We start from the raw sequence: 18049 nt of genomic DNA on the forward strand, positions 1-18049 counted from the left end.
TTAAGATGCACACACCACACACATTGTTGTAGCATCCTATATGTAGTAACACAACTCCCTCAGGCACTTGGGGTGACACAGAAGTACCTGATACTCCCAGGGTTCATTTGCTCAGGTCCCTGTGGGGACACTTCCAAGATGGGCACCCTACCGAGCAGCATGCAAAGCTATCTAGGACAGTTTCCCACTCATCAGGAGCAGCGGTTCTTGGCCAGGGGTGACGTAGCCCTGTCCAGAGACAGTTTCTGTTGTTGCGTCTGGGGGTGTATGAGGGGAAGCTATTGTGTCAAGTGTGTGCAATGTAGGGACAGCCCCATGCCACGAAGGATGATGTCATCTCAGATGTCAGCACTGCCAAGCATGAGCCCTAGTCTCAAGAACATGGAGTACCGGGCTGGAGAGATGACTCAGCGGTTAAGAGCACTGACTGCTCTTCCAGAGGACCTGAGTTCAAATCCCACCGACCACATAGTAACTCAACAACCATCTGTAATGGGATCTGATGCCCTCTTCTGGGGGTGTCTGAAGACAGCCGCAGTGTACTTATATATAATAAATAAATCTAAGAAAAAAGACGTTGGAATATTAAGACCGAGCTCTGCTTTATCCAACCTTTTCCTGAGTGGAGCAAAACATAAGTACTACAAGCCACACTCCTGTCTTCCCACCAGCAGGCAAGACAGAGGGTGGGGGGAGCAGACACATTGCGAAACCCCCGGAAGAGATATTGTAGCAGGAGCAGAGTAGACGTGGGCGGTGTGCTTGCCCCTGTCCGCTGAGCCTTGTGAAGCCTGGCTCATCTCTTGGCCCCGATGGCAAGTCATGAAGGACCGTAGGAGTCTGTGGTGTGTTGCATATCACTGGGAACTATCCGAGGGTCCCTTTAACTGCTTAGAACCACTAAATCAGTTCACACTGTGGACTGGGAGGTACACCATTTGGAGTGTGAGCATGAGGCCAGGGAGGGCAAGGCTAGAAGAAACAGGGCAGGGCCACAGGAGGTGTTGGGACGGGACCAGGGACAAGTCAATCCTTCCCTCTTCATTCATTCATCGGCTGGGCTGATCCCTGTTCTTTTGGTCCCAGGTAGGTCTCAGAGCAAGGGATCCGGGTCCTGGAGTATTTAGACGTACAGCATCATCCATGTCAGGCACAGGACTCACAGTGGGCCAGATCCTAGCCCTGGGCAGAGCTGTCTTAGTATCCTGAAGCCTTTCCAGCCTTCCTCAGGTCAGATGCTGCATAGACACAGGGCCCTTCCTGAAACACAGCCTGGACCGAATTCAGGAAAACCGGCCTCTGGCTCTGGCTCTGGCTCTGGCCTCGGTCCTGTAGCCCCTTCCGAACCTCCTGAAGAAGAGAGAAGGAGCATCCCTGGGGAGGGAAGCTCAAGTCCCCCTCCCCCATGCACAAAGGAGTGGCTAAGCAAGAAATAGGAAAACATCTAAAACTGGGAGAGGGGGGTCTGAGGACCCTGGCTAGGGAAAGTCTGGGGCAGCACTGGTTCAAGAGCATGCAGTCTGTAACTTGAAAGTATCAGAGGGATGTTAAGAAGGCTGCACAACTCTGGGTGCAATACAAGGGTAATGAGACTCAGAACAAAGACCCTCTTAAGAACCAAGTTCATTCTGCTCCTCAGTCTAATTCGCTATGGCCCCAGAGGACAAATCTGAGGTCACCTAGTTGCTTCTGTTGAGAAGGTAGCTTTAGAAGACTTGGGCTAAGGGGCACAATTTTGAATCTCTTAAAAGCAATACCTTCTAGGGGTCCAGGGGTGCCCTGGAACATTGAGGAGGACAAAGTACTAGATACTAGGTATCCAGGCCCACCAATACAAGTACTGCCAAACATATAAGACAATAGTAACACAGACAAGAACTCAAGACCTAAGACACCCAGATATGCAGCAGTTAAACTCCTGGGAAGCTATCATTTCAGGGCTTATAAAGGGGTGTCTAGGAGAACCCAAAGACCCTGATCCTGCTTGTCCAGAGTAGTCATGTGGTCTGTTCTCAATTCAGCATCATGGATACTTTTTTTTCTTTTCTATTTTTCGGAGCTGGGGACCGAACCCAGGGCCTTGCGCTTGCTAGGCAAGCGCTCTACCACTGAGCTAAATCCCCAGCCCCCCTCATGGACACTTAAAATTGGATCCATATAGAAAGATTAACACAGCCCTTGCTTAAGGATGACTTGTAAGTTCATGAAACATTCTCTCTCTCTCTGTGTGTGTGTGTGTGTGTGTGTGTGTGTGTGTGTATTCGAATATATATATATAAAGGAATATTTATATATCAAGTCAGGTATGGTGACACATGCCTGCAATCTAAGCACTCAGGGGGCAGAGGCAGGGGAATTGTAAATTTGAGATCAGCCTAGACTACACAGTAGGTAGGAGGCTAGCCCAAGCCCAATTCTATCTCCAAAGGGGAACAAACTTGTATGTATCCAAGGATGCTAGAACCCTGAGGAGACACTCAGAATGTGAGGCCCTAATTGCTCAGGTGTAAGACTCTAAATCTATGAATGTCGAGGTAAAAATTAAAGCATGCCCTAGCCCTGAAGTTCTGAACGTTAAGGGCTTTCAGTTCTTGGGGTGTGAACCCCCTCACTGCTGTTTATCGTGTTATAGGGGGTCAAAAATCCTAAGAACCGGACTTCTTCAGTCCCATACTTCCACACATGATTTCAGATTAATGGGCCAAGAATTTTGCCCACTATGACCCGACACTCCACAGACATCCAGTTATGGTATCTGCTGTCCTTCTAATCAGCTGCCTCCTGTCTGACGCCATGAGGTAACATTTGGTGTCTTGAACTACTGGCACGGTGAGATCTGGAGGCCCTGAGGGGCCTAAGTTTTTCTGTACTCACTGTAGGAATCGCCCAACGGCCTTAGCATTAAAGGCCAAGCCCCATTGTGCTAAAGCCAGAGATAAAACTTTCAATCCTCAGGGGCTCCATTTCTCAGAGTTTAGCGGCCGAACTCCAAGACCTTCCTCTCCTTGATGGTGGCTTTTGCTTATAAAGGTCCTTGGAGATTTGAAGTCTCCCAGCCCGGGTTTAGAATGTTCTCCATGGAAGGCCCTAGATCTACATAACTGACATTCTGACAACCCCAGGGAGCCATGAATCTTGGCCTTATGGGACACTGGATTTCATTAACCCCCCATTCCCGGACTGTGTGTCATCATCTGAATCCTCAGAGTCGAAGATTCTCAGAGTGCCAAGACCTGAGCATGTATATTTGCTGAGAAAGGCTCTTCAGCTAAGAGTCAAGAGCCAAGGCTCCAAGAGTAAGGGCATAAAAACCACGTCTGGGACCTTGCATCCTCTAGCCATTAGCTCCTTGGGAACATCTCAGGTCCCCAGAACTCTGCACAGACCTCAGGTCTGGAACAACAAGGTTCTCAGCACAGATGCTGTTCAACTTACAGTGGGGTTTGAAGCCATCATAACTGGAAAATATTGGAAGTCAAAATGCTAGTACATATTTAATATAACTAACCTGAAGAGATGACTCAGCACTTAAAAGCGCTTGGGGTTTTTTGTTTGTTTGTTTGTTTGTTTGGGGTTTTTTTGTTTTTTGTTTTGTTTTTGTTTTTGCAGAGGATGCAGGTTCCATTCTCAGCACCTGCATGGTGGCTCACAACCATAATTCCAGTTGCAGGGGATCCAGTGCCCTCTTCTGACATCTATAAGCACCAGCCATGCATGGGGTGTTCGCACAGATATGCAGACAATATACTCAGACACATAAATCTTAAATCGTTTTTAAAAGGTAAGTTCGCCTCACCTATCAAACATCACAGCCTGCCTTGAATGTGCAGGGTACTTACTTTAGCCTACTGTGTCGTCTAAGACAAAGATCATTTTACTATAAAGTGTTGAGCACCTCACACGTAATTTATTGAGTACTGCCCGGAACCTATAAGACAGAATAGTTATTGAGGTAATCACCACTAATGGACCATGGGCGTTAAATGGTTCCCGTTGAGTGCGTACTTCCTTTTCTTTTTCTTTGGTAGCGTTGGCAGCTCGGGCATACTCTTACCCCGGACTACATTCCCAGCCCTGCGTCAAAGGCTTTTATACAACTGGAAAGTTGACTCAAACTATTATGAGGGAATTGTTTATCAATGTCGCTTCTTACTAAAAGTCTCCCGCTCTAAGGGGAGTTTTTAGACTTCTAAGGGGCCCCAGAGGTGGCCTTGGGAACCAAAACATAGAACTTTAAGAAACTCAAAATGCAGATGGTTGCAATGGTTCCAAAGACAAAGTTTGTGGCCTTGGAAAGCTAATGTCTTTTTAAATTATTTATTTATTTATTTTAAAAACATTTATGTATTCCTTCCCCCCCCGTGTGTGTGTGTGTGTGTGTGTGTGTGTGTGTGTGTATGCGTGCATAGCTGAGTATATATATGTGCACCATACACATGTAGGCAAGCCTGTGGAGATCAGAAGAGGACTTTGGATCTCTTACAACTTTCATAGAGCCAACATGTGGGTGCTGAGAAGTGAGACCTAAGTAAGACCTTAACCACTGAGCCATCTCTCCAGCCCCAAAGCTGCTCATCTGTTCATGGGTTCCGTCTCAGTTCATCCAATTAGCTTCAGAAAACGTCCAGAAAGCTAACTGTCTGGGAGAAAGGTGTTAGGTAACCAGTCAAGAGAATTCAGCCCCTGGTCCTGCTCCGGGGGCTTTGGCGGGGGGGGGGGGGGGGGGGGGAGGGACACACCACACGTTTGGACGAAGTAACAGCATCATGACCTCTAATGCTCTAAAAGAAAATCCCACAGGAAAGAGCAAGCTCTTTCATTTATAAACTCTCAACTGTGAGTTCCAAAGTACGCGAGGGGAAAAAAAAAAAAATCACCAGGAAGGAACATCTACAGTCATCTGGCCACAGCTAGAAAAGCTAGCTTCTTGGGAATGGTATAAATAGAACAAGTTTTTAAAGTCCTCAGCCTGGGAGAAGCCCAGGCAACACCCTGCTCTCTGCCTGCCACCGGACAAACCTTTTGCCTTTCCTGTCCTCAACGCCTTGTGGCTCCTGAAGGTGAAGTGTACCTGCCTGACCCATGCAGGGTTCTTTACAGAATGCGTTGAGCGGCATGGGTTTGAGGAAGGACGTGGGACCTCGGCCTTACCTGGTTAAACTTGGGCTCATATTCCACGTGGCCCTTGCTATTCACATGTAGGATGGGCGCTGCGATGGCGTCTGTCAGGCTAAAGCCAAGCCACAGCTTATTCACGATAGCCTGGGAATAAGAGGATGCGCGCGGATGGAGGAGACACTGGCCTTCCCACCACGACACCCCCCACCCCCACCCCAGGGAGTTTCATGGAGAGGGCACACTCTAGCTAGGAGCCTTCAGACTCACCTGGGTCACAGCAGAGATGATAAGCTCCCCACCAGCCCCACCGATCACCAGCTTCGACCCCTGGACTTCGTTGATCAAGATGGAGGGTACCATGGATGATGGTGGCTGCTCACCTGGAACTGAGCCCCCCCCGCCCCCCAAGAAGCATCACCTCACCGCACCCTCCAGGAGTACCGCCCAGCCCGCCTTCAGGCATTTGCTAAGCACAGTGCTCAGCGATGGGGGCGGCCCACTCAGGGGTTAGCGGCCCCGCCCACCCCCCTCCCTCTCTCTCTCTCTCTCTCTCTCTCTCTCTCTCTCTCTCTCTCTCTCTCTCTCTCTCTTCAAGGGGTGCTCGGCAGGAAGCCTTGCTCTCACCAGGGGGAGGGGTGACCGTTGAACCTGGCTTGTGTCTCCAGCATAAGTCTAGTAGCTCGTTGTTGAGGAGGATGCCTGTCCGTGGGGAGTACACCATCGCTCCAAAGCTGCACATAAGGCAACGTGGAGCCTGAGTTTGGCTCGCAAGAACAACGGGGCTGTGACCTCTCAGGGCCTTCGAGTACCTTCCAGCACACCAGAGCCCAGCACCACCCACGGCCCTCAAAGATCCCCTTTGGCCCCCACATCTTTTTTTTTTTTTTTAAAGCAAGGTTCATGCCAGGCAAGACCTGGTTCAGAGCCATCTAGCAATAGTTTTTCTCTAGCAAGGGATGTCTCTAGTGCCAGACAAATAGAAAGGAAAACAAAAGGAAAGGCTGCCTGCTTAGAGATTAGCAAGAGGAGGTCAGTGGGTGGGTGTAGACCAAACTCTGGCAAAGGAGTCTGAGGTGTCAGGACAAAGAAGAGAGCCTGCCCACCCGCCCCTGAGCCTTGTCTGCCCCGCCCATCCCCTGCCCATCCGCCCCAGCCCGCTCTGCCCCGCCGTCCCCGCCCCGCGCCCCTCCCCAGGTCCCACACACGGTGTGTTGATGGTGCTGGTGGCTGCCACAGCGCTGCCGTCTTCTCCCAACACAGACACATGAGACGTGCCCATGCTGTTGCCCCTGACCCCGGACAGGTTGTAATGGCTGAGCTGGTGGTCACCACGGCCATCAATCTGCTGGCGGATGTGCTGGGCTAGAGTCTCCCGGAGAAGGTCCTGGGAGATGTTCTGGGGTGAGGAAGCAGTCAGCGAGTCAATGAGGAGCCAGGGGTCAGGGATGGTCCTCAGAGCAGAGGGCAGGATGAGCTCCTTCCCTGCTGGGGAACCCTTTCTCTGGTCTATGCTAGAGGGTCTTTCCTTTATTTAGCCTGTGTGAAGGCTATACCTATACCTGTTTATATCTACTACCTTGGAACCATTGCTAGGCGATCCCTGCCTAGAACTACAAAGAATTCCTACACCTTCCCTACTCCAGTCCTGACCCTCCCCCTTCATACTGTATTCTGGGGAAGGAGAGAGGACCCCATCGCTCCCCAGGAGCTTTACCTGTATCCCTGGGTGGCTGTAGGGGTCCCATAGCCGCCACCTCTGCCCTACTGCGAACTTGAGAGCCTCTACAAGGTGGTGGTACATGTTCACCTTCCCTTCAGGCCCGGCCACCGTCTCTGCAGAGAAGTTGAACCCTGGGGAGGTAGAGGGGTGCTGGAGGGTTCTCCGTGTAGTGGGGTGAATATTGGACCCCCAAAAGATTTACTCACTGTTATATTCCCAGAGTCCACAACTATCAATTTATATAGCATAAGAATTACTATTATATTTTATGACAAAGTGTTGAGAATTCTGAGAGGAGGCATTTCCCCCTGCATTGTGTAGTTTGTTTATGTATGCTAGCCCTAACTGGAATAATGTGTCTCTTTGTTTTTTTCCTCCAGACAGGGTTTCTCTGTGTAACCCCGGCTATTCTGAAACTTGCTCTGTTGACCAGGCGGGCCTCAAACTCAGAGATCCATGTAGCATTAATTAATTAAATAAAATTTGGTGGAGGCTTCCACATTATCTGCCCATGTTCTGGATTCTTTTTTTTTTTTTTTGGGTTCTTTTTTTCGGAGCTGGGGACCGAACCCAGGGCCTTGCGCTTCCTAGGCAAGCGCTCTACCACTGAGCTAAATCCCCAACCCCTATGTTCTGGATTCTTGAATTGAAAGATATATATATATATATATATATACACACACATATACATATATATGTATATATGTATATACAATATTATATATTTATATTTTATATATCTTTATATTTTATATATTTTAATATTTTATATGTATATATGTCTTTATATTGTAATGTCTAAAAATAATTCAGTCGCTGGGCCATTTTTTTTTTATTTTTCTATTTTTGTTCTTTTTTTTTTTTTTTTCGGAGCTGGGGACCGAACCCAGGGCCTTGTGCTTCCTAGGCAAGCGCTCTACCACTGAGCTAAATCCCCAACCCTCTCTGGGCCATTTTTAACCTCCACGTGGTTAATCCACCTCCCTCCAACATTCCCAAATTATTATTTATTAAATTCTATATTTCATCTTTGCTGCCCTGGACCCAATTAGGAAGCCACTCTCTCCCCCAGCTCCTACATGGCGGCTATGTTCTCTGTCCTGCACCTTCTCAGACATGACATCTTTCCTCTCCTTCTCCTGGCATGGTAGATGTCCTTTTTCTCCCGGTCCCAAGCCCAGAAAAATCCTAAGATTCGGCCTCTGTCTGCCCTGCACAGCCATTGGCTGCAAACCCGGCCTCTGTCTGCCCTGCCCAGTCATTGGCCACTGGCATCTTTATTTACCAATCAGAACCAACTGGGGGCAGGGTCCCTTACTATCTTACCTGCAAACATAACAGCCACAGATCCACACTCAGAGTTCTGACTGCCTCTGCCTCCCAAGCACCCTCATTAAAGGCAACGCCACTACACCAGGCCACATGCGTCTTTATAAGTCACACTCACAGAGACGAGCTGTCCTCTCCTGCCTGTGGTCTGACTTTCTACAGTTTTGGTTACCTGCAGTCAGTTACGGTTTGAAAATATGAAGTGGAAAGTTTCAGAATAAACAATTCACAAGTTTTAAACGTCATTCTGAGTAACACAATTAAGTCTTGCCCTACCTTGCTCCATCACACACACACACACACACGCACGCACGTACGCACGCACGCAGCACTGAGGCTGGTACCCAGAACATTGCACATGTCAGTTATAAATTCCACCACTGAGCTCTCAGGCCTATATGATCAGATCAATTGTCACCACATTGAAGTACTTATGTCAAGGTGACATATGGCCCCAGTGCACACTTCTAAGCTTGGTTCCAAGCTTGACCTACTGGGAAGGGATGGGAACTTTCCAAGGTAGGGGCAGTAGGATGGTTTAGGTCATGTGTTCAGTGGGGCTTGTGTTTTCTTCTCTCCTTTTCTTTCCTTCACTTCCCAGCAGCCTTGAGCTTCTTGCTCTAATGCAAGTTCCTGCCTTAATGTACCGCCACACTACAGGCATAAAAGCCACGGAACCAACCAAACCCAGACAGAAACCTCTACATTGAAGTTCTGTCTTTTGCTATGCATTGAAATGCTAAACACTGGCCCCAAGGCCTGGGGCCAAAGTCGAGAGAATTGGCAAGTACACGAATGACACTTTGTAACCTTGCCCCCCAAATTATCCCTGATTGGTGAATAAAGACGGATGCAGCCTATAGCTGGGCAGAATTGAGATAGGTGGGACTTGGGGTCCTGGGCTTGGGGTCGGAGGAGGACCAGGAAAGAGGAGAAGGTGGAGAGAGGAGGATGCTGCCGTGGGCTAGGTGAGTCATAAAAATAAGGCCACAAGGGCTGGCCAGTTGGGTAAGAGCTGCCCAGAGGGAACATGGCAAATTATAAAATAGGGTTGATGGTGGGGAAGTAGACATAATAGCTTAGAGGGGAGATACCTGCCCAGCTCTTGTGCAGATTAAGGCTTTAAAAAAAAGATTTATTTATTTTATGTATGAGTACACTGTAGCTGTCTTCAGACACACCAGAAGAAAGTATCAGATCCCATTACAGATGATTGTGAGCCACCCTGTCGTTACTGGGATTTGAACTCAGGACCTCTGGAAGAGCAGTCCAAGTGCTCTTAACCACTGAGCCCTCTCTCCAGCCCCAAGGCTTTTTATAAATATAAAAATTGTGTGTCTTTTATCTGGGAACTGAATGATCAAAGGCAGAGTAGGAGCCCTGTTTGAGATTAGATATTTCTACAGCACCTCTAAACCCCGTGTGACGAAATGAACCACGATCTCTCTTTGTAATCAGGTTTTATCGTGGGTATTTGTTATAGGCACAAAAAGCTGGCCCACAGCAGCCATGCTGGCAATTTATGTATCCCGAAGAGAAGCCCTAAGAGCTTCCTGTAGGTGAGAAGGCGTGTGTGGATGTCTTACTGCCACTAATTTATAGAAAGGGTTTCACACGTGTAGCCACAGGGAAGCATGTGGTGTGCAGAAAGCTCTGTGTCCTCTGCAGCGATGGGGAACAGTCTAGACGGATGCCGCCAAAGGCAAGAACAGCCAGCAGGTTCTCCTCAAGAGACCCTAGAGGGAATTAATTCATCCTGTGTGCAACCGGACGGGTGTCTTCTAGCTTCCAGAACTGTGAGGCCTCAGGCAGTCCCTGAAGGCTACGACTCTCTGCGCTTTTTCAGCCCCGAGCGTACACGCCTGACAGGCAGCTCTAGACCTGAAGAGCCTTCTGCTCCTGTGCCCCGAGACCAAGTCACATAGTAAGACAAGGGATGCCACCTCCTTCAGTACAATATAGCCCAGTTCCTGAGACAGAGACCAGCTCTAAAACTTACTGTCCTGACCACTGTCCTGGACAGTCTTAGATAGCATGTTATCTGTTAACCTAGTACGTAGAAAAAGACAGTGGTCATATGCTATGTCCTGAGTATCTCCAAGGGTTTACTGAGTTTGGAGTCTTGATCCCCACAGTTTCTACAGCACTGAGAGGAGGCTGGACCTTTAAGAGATAAGACTTGGGCTGGAGAGATGGCTCAGCAGTTAAGAGGACTGACTGCTCTTCCAGAGGTCCTGAGTTCAAATCCTAGCATCCACATGGTGGCTCGCTGCTGTCTGTAATGGGATCAGATGCCCTCTTCTGGTGTGTCTAAAGACAGCTACAGTGTACTTATATAGAATAAATAAATAAATCTTAAAAAAAAAAAAAAGAAAAGCAAGTAAAAGAGATAAGACTTAATAGGAAGTCTATAGGCCACTGGGAGGGGTTTGCTATTGGAATGGGCTTCGCATGTGACTCTTTGGTAGTTCTTGCAAGAGGGCCGTTATAAAGGAGCCTGGTCTCTTAAGTACTCTACCGCTGAGCTAAACTCACAGCACTAAACTTTTCTTGACAAGTAGCCGTGTCCGACAATATATTACAGTGATGGAAAGCTAATCAACGTGTACCCCCAAAGTCTATGATGAGCTGAGAGCTCAGAGGCGAGAGGGGAAGCCAGAAAAGTTCTCACCTTTCAGCACGTTGAGAATGAAGCTAAGAATAGCGCCCCCTGCCGGCGGCGGTGGAGAGTACAGGGTATAGTTTCCTAGGGCCATCTCCAGGGGTTCCACCACTTTCGGCCGGAAGGCAGCCAAGTCCTGAACCGTCAGCTGGCTTCCTGGAGAGAGACGGTGAGAGCTCCAGGTATATAGATGGGGATGGCCAAAGAACAGTCAAGAGTTTCTACTCATCTCAGGACATAGGAAGAAGTTTCTCTTGCCTGCTAGGGGTGCAGCCTCGGACGGTTGATGGGCAGAATGGTATAGGGTGGTGGACAGAGAACAAATGAAGGTAAGTGAGAAATAGGAGGCAGATGGTCAGCTCGGCCACCCAGGCCTGGCATAGCCTCTTTACAGGTAGATATGCAAAAGTTCCACCAATCGAGGTTCTTGACCACTGAGACCCCTTAAGGCTAGCAACGAGTAGGCTAGACTACATGGGCCCCTGTCCTCCCCGGAATCCCTGGAGCACCCCGTAGTACTGGAGGGTCTGGGGAAGGTGTGACTTTAACCCCCGATGCCCAGAACTCGACTCTTTCCCTAGCTGGGCTGGGTGTTGGAGTGTCCGTTCTGCTCACCTTGCCAGGCAATGTCTTCCACCAGCGTTTGTCCCAGCTTTCCGGTGTATAAGACCTCTGCACCCTCCTTAGCCACAGTCTCCAAGGTGTTGGCCAGCGCAGGCCATGGGAGTGGGTCCTGAGATCTCAAGGTTTCTGTCCCATTGAAGAAGAGCTGTCTGGGGAGTGGGGGGGGGTGTGGAGGGGTGCATAGGAGGCAACCTCAGGCTGACGTCAGATCCCAGCGGACACTCCCATTCCTGCTGAGTTCTAGAGAAATCTTCAGGATTCTTCTCGGGGTAACGGCCACGGTCCCAGCACAGGGGAACTGGCTCTCTAGAAGTGGGGGGCTGGTGCTACCACCCTCACTCTGGGCTACAGAACCTTTCTGGTTACTCCATTACCTCCTGGGAGGACCCCCTCAGTGAGCTAGCTGGTCAAGACGGGCTATCTGCCATCCCCAAAGCCAAGCAGAAGGAAGCCAGAGCCATTGGAATAAGCTGCCCTTAGCCTAAATTAGGTTCTGGCCAGAGACTGAAAAGCCAATGCTCTCCTGATTGCAAAGGGCTTTGGCTCTTTAGGGTCAACCCTCCTGCTGAGGACAGACTGAGGTGCCCCGGGACTGTGGCTGAGCTCAGGCGGGATACCGATTTGAGGGCTACCCCCCGCCATGCTCACCTCAGGGTTGATGAATTCAAGCAGGGCTGCAGGAAGCTGGTGTTGAGGAACTGACTGAGGATAGGGGGCACACGGAAACCCTCTCGGAGCAGGGCAATGGTGGGCTGGAAAAGCTGAGCCCAAGGCAGGCGGCCGTATCGGCGGTGCGCCTCAGCATAGCCGCGGAGCTCACCAGGAACCCCGATCCACTGGGCCCCTGCATAACATGCCCCTTTCCTTAGCCCAGCGCAACACTCTCATCCCAGCTTGGTCTCCCAGCTTCTGGAGACCAGCTTGACCATACTGCTCCCGGCATCGCCCTCTTGCGGCTCCCCATTGCCTTCCACATAAAGTCCACATAGAATGCTACCAGGCACTGATCACTCCCACTCCAGAGCCCACTCTGCCCTCACATAAACTGGACTTACGATTCCTATTCCACCGACCCATATCCATCGGGCTCCCCAAGACTGGTCTTCCCCTTGGAACATCCCCTTATTCAGGGCCTCTCCCAAAATAATCTTTCCAACACACCCCAGGTCAGGGAACCAAGTCTCCCCATGCTCAGATGCCGTCCCCAGTGCCCAGGGTTTTACAGCCTGTCCATAAGACATACTGACCCCTTGGGGGCGCTGTTCTGACAGATTCATAGCAGAGTGAATTAGATTCTCTAAAGAACCCTTTCTAAAATTTGACCATGCTCCAGTAAGTATATTTACAACATAAAGTGGATTTGATTTTTTTTCTTTCTTCGTATGTGTGTGTGTATGTGTGTGTCTGTGTGTGTGTGTGTGTCTGTGTGTGTGTCTGTGTGAGGGGGGTTGTGGGAGGATGGTGGGGCGCAGACATCGGAGGACTGGGAAGTGAGTATAATTGGGGTACTTGATGTGAAATTCCCAAATAATCAAGAAAAATATTCCGTTGTGGGGGTGGGGGGAAGAACCCTCCCCCAGGTCTTACCTGTGCACAGTGGCAGGGCATTTGTACACTGGTCTAGCAGTCTCTGGTCATGGCTGGCTGGCACTGTCTCCCGAGCATTGATGACCTCCACCTTCCCTGGAGTTGAGATGGCATGAGCCATGGCCCCAGTTTGTTCTGGGTCCTGGCTTCCATTTCAGTGCTAACCCATGGAGCACTACCTATCCACCAGGGCTTCGCACAACAGAGACAAAGGCAGCGCAAAGGGTCTCAGGAATACCCAGGAGGAAGCACGCGCGAGAAACAAGCCCCGCCCCATTGGGGGCGTGTCCCGTGAGGGCCCACCTGTAGATGCATTGTAGATGGTGAAGACGACCCCTCCGCCCAGGCCCATGCTCTGAGGGTTAACAACACCGGTACAGATGAGGGCAGCAATGGCGGCGTCCACAGGTGAGCCCTGCTGCTGGAGGATGACTCTGGGGACATGACACAGAATCAGAGGCCTGGCTTCCCTACCACCCCATCTCTTCCTGGGCCCATCTGACTGGCACTTGCTGGGAAACAGCGACAGACTGATGGTCTATCGGCTGGCACCAAACCCCCAAGGGAGGTGAGAAGACTCGCCGAGCTACCCACCCCCACCCCCAATCCAGTTACTCACCATCCCAACGATAGATTGCTAAGTCTAATGGCATTTCCACATCCCTGAGGCATATATAAGGTGGTTTACAGTTTACAAAGGAGCTTCCAGGAACACTGGCTCATTGCATCAGGTAGAACCTGGACCCCCTGGAACCCATTCTGAGACTCCACTGTCTAAGCTGGGTTTAGTGGGTGACCCCAGGATCCTGCGCTAGGGTCCAGGACTTGGATTAATGAGTCACACTCCTTTTTCTTTGCCCCCCCCAAAGCCTAAGACAATGCTCTTGGGGACAGCTGACCCCTTATCTGTCCAAGGGTCAGGTCCTTCAGCTTCAAATTGTTGGTGAGACTGGCCTATGGCACAGTGGCTACTGTGACAGTCTGCACCACTCACGAAGGACGGCCCCTTTCTTCGAACGCAGAGGCCCCCCTCAGCACCTCGAGGATTACCATTTGACCTCCAGGTACCGCAAGGAACTCAAGACCCACAAGAGTGGACCTAGGTCTCCTCCCGCAACTCCGTGGGACCTCCGACCCCACGTCTTCCCTTGACTCCATTATCTGTGACCCAACCAGTCCACCCTGGACTCTGCCACACTGTGACTCCTTAGCTTAAGTGCTAGTATACCTGGGAACGCCATCATCACACATGTAATCCTGGAACATAAAGGAGTCAGAAGTATGAATGAAAACAAGACTGCTATCATCAGGCAGAGTACACCTTCTTTAAAGACTGATTTCTGCCTGCGTGCGTGCCTGCGTGCCTGCGTGCGAGCATTCTGTGTGGTGGCCAGAAGATGGCGTTGGATCCCCTGGAAGCTGGAGTTAGAAGAGGATATGAGTGCTGGCCCATCTCTCCAGCCCTATAAACACAGATTCTTAACAATAAAACGTCATCAACAATGTCGAAGGAAGGATCGTGGAAGAGACGGCCTGTTCCCATCAGAGACAAGTTCTCATCTCTGCTTGAGGCCACTCGGAGCGCCTATGCTCGCTCTCGATTACCGCTTCCCAAAAGCCCTTTCTACACTCAGCTTCTTCAACCGCCATCTTGTATTTTTCTCTTACCTCTCTGAACTCCTAAAGTTGAGTCCTTGGTCCATATTACCTTGGTCCATTCTGAATTTACTTCTTAACCCCGTTCTCTTCCCTAAAGTTGAGACCTTGTGCAGCCATCTACAGATGCCTTGCTAGGGGTGTGTGGGGTGGGGGCAGGGAGCACTGGACACCCCCATGACCTAAACTACACCTTTTCTTTCCCTCCCATCTCTATCCCCGACAACAGTCTAAAATTCTTATTTTCACGGGCTTAGAGAATGCCATGACCATTTGCCAATTTACGCTGTCCGTGGGAGTCATCCTTGATGGCCAGTCTTTTCCACTCCTGTTGACCACATGGGAGGTACTCCATGCCCAACACCATGGTCCAAGCTATTAGTCACTGAAGAGTTTCTGGGTTTCTTCAGTGGCCTGTTGTACTTAGCCTCCCATGTCTGCCTGATTTCTGTACATTTCAGTAATCTGGCCACTGGCCCCCAGATATCCAAGTATTGATGACTAGACATTTGAGACCAAATTCCCAGAGAGAACTAGTGAAACCATACAAATCAGAAACACATGCTACCAAGGCTTCGGCAGCAGAGAGAAAGTTCATGGTGAGGGAGGAGGGCTTGGCATCTGCAGTGCTTTTCCCTGGAAGAGATTGCTGTCTTTACACAGCTCTGAGGCAGAGCAGTGTGTCAGCATCCTCTGACCGCTCAGGAATGGGGAGGTGCTCATGCCCTACACACCAGGATGGGTCCTTCTCTAGATTTATCCAGAATTCGACTAGGCCTCTTCATACAGGGGCCCAGCTTGCAAACCATCTAGTTACTGGAACTACGAAGGAGATGGCAGAATTATAATCCTAAGGCCTTAAGACATTCAAGGGGCTGGAGAGATGGCTCAGCGGTTAAGAGCACCCGACTGCTCTTCCAGAGGTTATGAGTTCAATTCCCAGCAACCACATGGTGGCTCACAGCCATCTGTAAAGAGATCCGATGCCCTCTTCTGGTGTATCTGAAGACAGCTACAGCGTGTACTTATATATAATAAATAAATAAATCTTTAAAAAAAAAGATATTCAAAAATTACTTTTATTAATTTATTATTTGGGGGTTTTGGTTGGGTTTTGTCTTGTTTGCTTGTATATTTTAGACAGAGTCCTAGATTGTAGCCCAGGCTGGCTTCATACTTGGGGCGATCCTCCTGCCTCAAGCCTCCCAAGTATTAGAATTACAGGAGAGGAGGACTAGGTTTAGTCCAAAATTATGTTTAACAGGTTGGGTGATGGGTGCCTACACACACCTTTCATCTCAGGTCGTGGGAGGAAGAAGCAGGCGGATCTTTGTGAGTTCAAGGGCAGTCTGGTCTACAGAGCTAGTTCCAGGACAGCCAGGGCTATGCAGAGAAACCCTGTCTTAACTTCCTCCCCTGAAAATTTTATTTTTAGCAGTGGTTACACATGTTTTCCAATACTAGGTGGCAAATGAAAAAGATAGTAAGAAGATGTAACAAAAGTAAAAAATAGGGCTGGGGATTTAGCTCAGTGGTAGAGCGCTTACCTAGGAAGCGCAAGGCCCTGGGTTCGGTCCCCAGCTCCGAAAAAAAGAACCAAAAAAAAAAAAAAAAGTAAAAAATAACTGAGGATTGAGTAAGCACAATCTGTTTTTTTTTTAAATATTTATTTCATGTATGCCAGTACACTATTGCTGTCTTCAGGCACACCAGAAGAGGGCATCAGTCCTCATTACAGATGGCTGTGAGCCCCCATGTGGTTGCTGGGACTTGAACTCAGGACCTCTGGGAGAGCAGTCAGTGCTCTAACCACTGAGCCATCCCTCCAGCCCAAGCACAATCTTCTTAAAAGATCCACAGGACCCTAGGTTATGAAGGCCACAACTTGGTTTTTCTGTCTCTGTCTTTCTGTCTTTTCTCTCTGTGTCTGTGTCTGTGTCTGTGTCTGTGTCTGTGTCTGTGTCTGTGTCTGTGTCTGTGTCTGTGTCTGTGTCTGTGTCTGTGTCTGTGTCTGTCTGTCTGTCTGTCTGTCTGTCTCTCTCTCTCTCTCTCTCTCTCTGTGTGTGTGTGTCTCTGTCTCTCTGTGTCTCTATCTCTCTCTTTTTTTTTTTTTTTTTTTTTTTTTCGGAGCTGGGGACCGAACCCATATCTCTCTCTTTATGTAGCCCAAACTGGCCTCGCACTTGTGATTCTCCTGCCTCAACTTCCTAAACACCAAGACTTATAAATATGTCACCATACCCAACTATGAACTTCCAAATAAGTGTATTTCAAGATACAAAAGCCACGGTTAGACATTTCAAGGCTGAGGAACGGCTCCGTGGGTCAAACCACTTAGCACTCAAGCCAGATGATTTGATTTGGTCCTTGGAACTCATGAACAATTAGAAATCCTGCAGGGACCTGCCATCTCTAATCCCAGCATTCCTATGTCCAGATAGACAGGAAGCACCAGGAAGTTTACAAGCTAAGCTAGCCTAGAATATTCGGTGTGGCAGACAGGAGAGACCCTTTTTCAAAAACAGCGTGGGAGATGGGAAACGCCTTGTGAACTTCTTCTCTCACCTCCACATGCTGCAGTGACCCTCGTACCTCCACAGTTACATGCAAAATAAATTAGTTTTGTTTACCTGTTTTATTTGAGATGGGAACCTCACCATGTAGCTAATTATGGCTAGCCTTAAATTTGCTACGTAGGCCAAGCTGGCCTCAATCTTGCAGAAATTCGCCCACCTCTGCCTCCCAACTGCTGGGATTAAAAGTATACACCTCCACGATCAACTTAATTAGGAATAGGCAAGCAAAGCTGGGAGATGGCTCAGTGGTTAAGAGCACTGACTGTTCTTCAGAGGTCATGAGTTCAAATCCCAGGAACCACATAGCGGCTCACAACCATCTGTAGTGGGACCCAATGCCCTCTTCTGGTGTGTCTGAAGAGAGGGACAGTGTTCTCACATATATAAAATAATTTTTTTAAGTAAACAAAAAAAAAATTGCCAGTGCTCTGGAATTAGGAATCCAATGCTAATAGCAGGTTAGGCACAGACATGAGAAAACATCAGTGTTGGGGTTGGGGATTTAGCTCAGCAGTAGAGCACTTGCCTAGCGAGCGCAAGGCCCCGGGTTCGGTCCCCAGCTCCGGAAAAAAAGAAAAAAAAGAAAAGAAAAAAAGAAAAAAAAGAGAAAACATCAGTGAAGTATAAAATAATAATAAGCTAAATCTACTCAGGAGGCTAAGGCAGGAAGATTGCTTGTGCTGTAGAGCTTGAGGCCAGCCTAGCAACCTAGTAAGACCCACGCCTGTGAGAAAAAACAAACAAGGGCCAGCAAGCTGGCTCAGCAGGCAGAGGTGC

The 18049-nt window shown here is 49.2% G+C and overlaps 1 protein-coding gene and 1 pseudogene across 2 annotated transcripts in view; one reads left to right on the forward strand and one right to left on the reverse strand.

Annotated features, from left to right (window-relative positions):
- Positions 1–585: 585 nt before the first annotated feature.
- The window catches only part of Ggt5 (gamma-glutamyltransferase 5), a 28267-nt gene continuing 10803 nt past the window's right edge, over positions 586–18049 (reverse strand). The window contains exons 2-12 of one of the 2 annotated variants that reach the window (NM_019235.2): positions 13344–13474; positions 13041–13136; positions 12102–12297; positions 11445–11602; positions 10839–10985; positions 6833–6969; positions 6324–6514; positions 5743–5849; positions 5386–5504; positions 5152–5262; positions 586–1350 (exon numbers count right to left, since the gene is read on the reverse strand). In NM_019235.2, coding sequence (NP_062108.2) covers positions 1198–1350; positions 5152–5262; positions 5386–5504; positions 5743–5849; positions 6324–6514; positions 6833–6969; positions 10839–10985; positions 11445–11602; positions 12102–12297; positions 13041–13136; positions 13344–13474 — 1546 coding nt within the window. In that variant the 3' untranslated portion in view covers positions 586–1197. Of the gene's footprint in view, positions 1351–4303; positions 4641–5151; positions 5263–5385; positions 5505–5742; positions 5850–6323; positions 6515–6832; positions 6970–10838; positions 10986–11444; positions 11603–12101; positions 12298–13040; positions 13137–13343; positions 13475–18049 lie in introns of those variants that run through there. The other variant, XM_039098626.2, reaches the window with a different exon arrangement.
- Positions 2125–2223, forward strand: LOC120099053 (U6 spliceosomal RNA; annotated as a pseudogene).

Source organism: Rattus norvegicus, chromosome 20 (genome assembly GCF_036323735.1).
Source record: "Rattus norvegicus strain BN/NHsdMcwi chromosome 20, GRCr8, whole genome shotgun sequence".
Taxonomy (NCBI): Eukaryota; Metazoa; Chordata; class Mammalia; order Rodentia; family Muridae; genus Rattus; species Rattus norvegicus.